The sequence below is a fragment of the Periophthalmus magnuspinnatus genome, chromosome 17 (genome assembly GCF_009829125.3).
Source record: "Periophthalmus magnuspinnatus isolate fPerMag1 chromosome 17, fPerMag1.2.pri, whole genome shotgun sequence".
NCBI lineage: Eukaryota > Metazoa > Chordata > Actinopteri > Gobiiformes > Gobiidae > Periophthalmus > Periophthalmus magnuspinnatus.
The window spans coordinates 25,149,623-25,155,622 of record NC_047142.1 but is presented as its reverse complement, the minus strand read 5'-3'; the positions used below and the strand labels follow the sequence as shown (position 1 = coordinate 25,155,622).

Sequence of the window (6,000 nt, the reverse complement as noted above, 5' to 3'; positions counted from 1 at the left end):
GTTCTCCAAACCTGCCCAAACTACAAAGTCACACAAAGAGCAAAACTAAAAAAAAATCCTGTAACTGTAGACTAATAAACTTATCAAACATCAATGCAAATATACTGCACAAACATACTGACAAAGTATGGCTAGGATACAGATCCATAATGTACTAGTCAATACTTACATTAGGTGGGTGGCAAATAATATTTTTCTCCAATGTACATCCCACCAAGCCACTTCAGCTGAAGCACTTCAACAATTCTCACCCTGTGTCCTTGATTCATGTTATTCAGGGATGAAAGGGTGACATTCAAAGGTGGAAAGCTCGAGCAGAAAAAGAGAAAAAATGTATTTTCTTCTTCTGTCCTTCAGCCACTTTAAGTTCCTGTAATGATCTTCTTCTCACTTCAGTAACTTCTCAAACTCTGATGACTTGTGATGGGCAGACCAACACAGCCTTCACCTTTTATTGCTCATCATGCTTGTGACTGCAGATCTGGAAAATCCACATGTCAGGATAATGACAGACCACAATAGTAGCTTTGGACCATGGAAGTAATTGTCCTTTGATAGCCTTGCCCCAGGACAGACAATAGATATTGTGGTAGGGGAGAAGGCGGTCCCAGGCTGAGATGTACTTGCTGCAGTGAAGGCCAGAGTGATGTCAGTGTAAGGGGATAATGGTGGTTCTGTGATCCTGGAGATCGCGTCATTCACAAGGCTGTACTAGTGTTCAGATTAGGCACACTGGGTCTCCACAAGGCCATGACACTACACTCATGATGTAGGCCTATGTTTGTCTTTATAATGACACCTCACTCAAGGAATACAAGACTGTTTACAAAGCCAAACACACTTTATGTGTTATCTTTTGGACCTGAAATTATTTTTATTTCTTATTGACAGTTCTGAGTGAATTACTTTTGCACTTCTTCTGGGAAATATTTTCATTCCAGGCCATTCCTTATAAATATTCTCACAGTAAATGGTGTGCGATCGCCCTCTAGAGGCTACATCGTAACTGCATCATTTTAATACACCGATATGAGCTCAGTAAGACTAACTCACAAAAGACTGATGTAAAGTGAATTATGCACAGTTTTGCGGGTACATTGGGGTCTAATTGTAAATGTATGTTTGTTTACTGTGATTGGTTGTTTACTTTTAAGGGGGCAGTCCTATAACTTATACAAGGGGAGCGTAAGGGGCTGTCCTCACACACTTTTCTTAACAGTAAGACTAATAAATAAAAGTCAAATAAATAAATTTAATTAATAAATAAAAAGTAAGAATTACAATAAATAGTATTACTACATAAATGTAATAATGCAATGTTACTACTTTAAATGCTTAGATTTTATTTTATTTTACTAAATTCTGGGGAACATGTAACTGTTGTTGAAAACTGTTTTTTGAACTATAGTTGTTTCATTTTGTCTTTTGCCTTTAACATAAATGTAATGACCTTCTTCAACCACGTGGTGGCGATATTACTCAGTGTTCCACGTTTTAGACCAAGCGCCACTATAACCTACAATGTTCAATTGACTGATTAAGACTGTACATTATTTTTACTTTTGTCTGTTGGAGAAGAAAAAAACATTAAAGCCACAACTGACAAACACGATCAACGCCTGTGATTTCACCACATTTCACTGACCTCGTCTCCACAAACATGTCCGTGGCTGGAGCCTTCTTGAGCGCTGTACTTAACGCTAATTACTTGAATGCACCACGGAGCTCGTCACGTAGATAGCTTTCCTGTAAATGCACCGTGCAGTGGGATGATCCATGCCACAAGAGTCAATCCAAGGGTTTTAAAATTAAAAAAGCAAAGTCAGCACTAGAGTTAATGAACAGTGACACCAGAACCGTGATACTAGAACCGTGATACTAAAACCGTGACGCTAAAACCGTGATACTAGAACCGTGATGCTAGAATCGTGATACTAGAACCGTGATACTAAAACCGTGATACTAGAACTGTGATGCTAGAATTGTGATACTAGAACTGTGATGCTAGAATCGTGATACTAGTACGTGATACTAAAACCGTGATGCTAGAACTGTGATGCTAGAATCGTGATATTAGAATGTGATACTAAAACCGTGATACTAGAACTGTGATACTAGCCACGGTCTCCTGCAGTAAACGTGCGCGTGAAGTGTGCAAATCACGCGGCCCCTGGATGCAATAAACAAAAGGCCACCACGATAATATTACCATACATGTGATCATAAATATAGTGATATTTAAAAGGAGCAAATATATACAAATATTTACAATATCTCTGTTAAACCAGTCGGCCTACATGCACAGTTTGTAGGCCCACACTTAATGTAATAACCAAAACTGTAAATAGTGTACATCACATTACACTACATTACAGCGCATGTTGATATCGATACTGTATCAACTAATCAAGTAGCCTATGGAGTAGCCTCATTCTGCCTCGTTTTTAAGATTTGCAGAATAATGTAGGCCTACTGTGGCACTGTGGGAGCACATTCACTTTTACCTTGTAGAGCTTTTGATTTAATTGTGCTTGTACTTGAGTAGTTTTGTGTCATACATTTTCCTGTGAATCTCTTAAAGTAAAAGGTTTAGTGATGCTAACCAATGTGGGTCTACAAGTGACAAATTAATGTGGATAATGTAAAATTATTTGAACATTTGTTTTTAGGGAATGCTCAGAAAGCATGGTGTTTGATTTACTGCTGTTTCAATAACCTGACCTCAGCCTGTTGGACATTTTAGGTTTAGTCCAGAGCTCTTCTTACACAGACACAAGCTGGGATAGATGTAACTCTGAATGCAAACATGAACCACATTAAATATATAAATGGCTGATGTTGTTGCTTTGCATTTACAAATCATAATCCATGATATTCATTTAAATGTGTGATATGTTTTATGCCAGATGTCCTTAGGCAGTCATTCATCTGGGCTTTGGTCCAGCTCAAACACAGTGATCTAATATATTGAAAAACCTCTTAAAAATTTACTCACTTTTTCTTTTCTGGTTCTTCTTTAGTTCCATGATCATTTGCATTATTCTCACTGAAAGCATCAAAACTATGAAAGACACATGTGGAATGTAGCAAACAAAAAACAAACTCAAAATAACTCAACACATGTTTCAGTATAAAATAATTAAAAACAGCCACCTTTTGCTTTGAACCCTGATTTGGACTTTTGGCATTCTTTTACTCAGACATGTTACACCTGTGGAAACCATTCAGGACAATTCATTGAGAAGCACATTGAGAGAAGGTTTGCAGCCCTGTGGACCAGGCAAGGGTGGCTACTTTGAAGATTTGAATTAAAAAATATAAAAAAGATTTACTTGAGTCATTTAAATTTAATTTAATCATTTTAATTTAATAATGTAGACAGTGGTAAACATAAAGTGCCCATATTATGCTGTTTTCTAATCTATGTTATAATGTTGTTTCCTCATCACAAACAAACCTGGAGTTGTGCTTTGTGTCATCCACACATTTTTAACACACAAACCCTGCATATTTAGTTTGACTTCTTCTCCCAAACAGAAAATACACTGTTCCACCTTGTGATGTCATGTGGTAATACAGGAAGTGCTCCACTGTGTTTTTAAACTCCATATACCTTCACTAGAATCATTTGGATAATTTCAGCCCTGGAATTTTCAAACTCTACTGAACAAAAGGTAAAAAGCGGCTGTTAACTTGCAAACTACCCCTTAATAACATCACAAGGTGGAACAGAGTGTTTTGAGCTTTAGAGATTTAGACAGACTAGTAACAAAGAATTAGTCAAACTGCATTATAACACGGCTTAAAGCACACAAGAATCCAATTTTTGTAATATAGGACTTTTAAAGAAAAAAATACATTGAAAAAGATATTGTGTCCAAACCTTTGACTCGTAATGTTTAATTTTCAATTTTTAAAAACAGACAAATACATTTCTGTTCTATTGTTATGTGTCCTTGCTGCTGCGCAACCAAGACAACTGGCCTACGTTGCATCTTGGTCATGAATGTAGTTGTCCTTTAAAATGCGGCACTGACGGGCATGGAGTGGATAAGATCAAGGATTAACTTATCTCCATTAAAATGACTGTGATTATGGCATCAGCGCTGGTCATGGCCTATATTTGAACATCAGCCTTTGTTCAGCCTAAGCCACTGGTCCTGTGAATAATATCATAATGATGCTCTTTGATCAGTCATATACAGCAGCATTTATGTTGTGACAAAACAATAATGTTACAGGTTTTACAGGTTTAAGATGTTTTGAGATGTCTCCTTCTATTGCTCCTTCCACTGAGAAGCTGAGTAACTTTACCTTAATTTGCATATAGATGAGTTACAGTGTATTGTTAGGCTATTGCTGAGGGCGGTATTAAAAAGAAGCTGTTTAACAAGATCAAGATCAGGAAGAAGCGACCCGCAAAGGTGGAACAGGTGGAAACTAGACATTAGGTCACATTTAGTCAACTCTCAATGACACGCTAATTCTTGTTGTAATGTTAAAACAATTAAAATGGCTGTATTTGCTTTGCTCACTTGGATGGAGTTCAGACGTTTAATATTAACCCCCAGAATTTTCTATGCTTCACTTTTGATCGTGCTGTAGGCTATGTCATATCCACAGGTTTCTTTTAAAGATTCTGTATCTGATGATTAGTATTAAGGTTTAACCAACATGACATTACAGCAAAAGATGAAGTTCAAATCTGTCAACTGGACGAATCGTTGTAGGAGTGAAGACATTTCGCTGCTCATCCAATCTGCTTGTTCAGCTCTGGTCAGATTACTGGTGGACACTGCCTTATATCTATTGGAATACGCTGAAACTGTAAACAGCCATTGTCAGTTTCAGCCTTAACGACTCTATTCAGTTAATGGCCGTCCTATTGTTCTTTTTGTTTGCTTTGGGTCTGAGGATGGAATCATAGATCTGTGAAGGATCTGTGGAATTGAAGGATTGTCCTTCCTAACAAAATCAGCTTCTTTAACTCCCCTCTCAAAACATTTTTTTCTCTGAACCTCACTATCTTCAACATGACATATTAAATGTAAAAAGCGGAATGCATCAAATATGAAAAAGCCAAATCGATACAGTTTAGTACAACAACTATAGCCATTTAAAAACGTCAGAAACCTAAACATTAAATCATTCATCACTTTCCTCTGAACATTGGGAAAGCGTCCACAAAACAAAAAAAACAAAAAAACAAAACAAAAAAATACAACAACACTGATTTATTCTTCATCCCGCCCACTTGTGTTCGTCACGCGCGGTTCAGCCAATCAGGAGGCGCGCGTCAGGACGGAGGCGGAGGCGCAGTGTGGAGCGGCGCGGACCCTGGCGTCGCAGCGCTACAACAAGAAAACCTCTGCTGTCGGGCTTTGTTTAGTGGATGTGAATGAGCTCCATCACCTGCTCCAGAGATGTGGACGGATATACGGACACTGTTACTTTTGCACTCGCTATTTCTGCGGCTTTACTTCACTGGAGGTTAGTGCGTAAAAATGCGTAAATTGATTTTTTTTCATTTGCTGCGTGAATCAAACGGGAAAATGTTCGTCCAGGTTGTTAATGAGCCGTGCAATTGGAAGCTCTTCTGTTACTCAGCCCTCGTGTTTCTCCCATCCAACAAACAAAACACACTTCCTTGTATTTATCATAACTAATTCCAATGCGTAATGTATATTTTACCGAGCAGACACGCGTAATATCACGTGGTTGTTTTAGGAGAGGAAACCATTGGCGTGTTCAGTGTTTTGTGGTAGTGAGCATCCTTAGCCTGCCGCATCAGAGCTAGTAGCATGCCCTGGACTCTTTGGGCATTGTGTCTCTTTCAGTTAGTTTAATAATAGCTTGTGAAAAGATAATAAGTGCCAGAAACCCTGCCCTGACGCTCTCTGCTCCAAATCCAATTTACCTGAATGAATGTTGAATATCAATTAGGCATTCAATTGCAAATGACTCTTAGACCACTACAATATCATAATTCTATTCTTTCTA

The 6,000-nt window shown here is 38.0% G+C and overlaps 1 protein-coding gene across 2 annotated transcripts in view; it reads left to right on the top strand.

The window, feature by feature from the left end:
• Positions 1-5,317: 5,317 nt before the first annotated feature.
• The window catches only part of LOC117384891 (low-density lipoprotein receptor-related protein 8-like), a 62,406-nt gene continuing 61,723 nt past the window's right edge, over positions 5,318-6,000 (top strand). For both annotated transcript variants that reach the window (XM_033982057.2, XM_033982056.2), the window contains exon 1: positions 5,318-5,490. In XM_033982057.2, the coding sequence (XP_033837948.1) occupies positions 5,424-5,490 (67 nt within the window). In that variant the 5' untranslated portion in view covers positions 5,318-5,423. The remainder of the gene's footprint in view (positions 5,491-6,000) is intronic.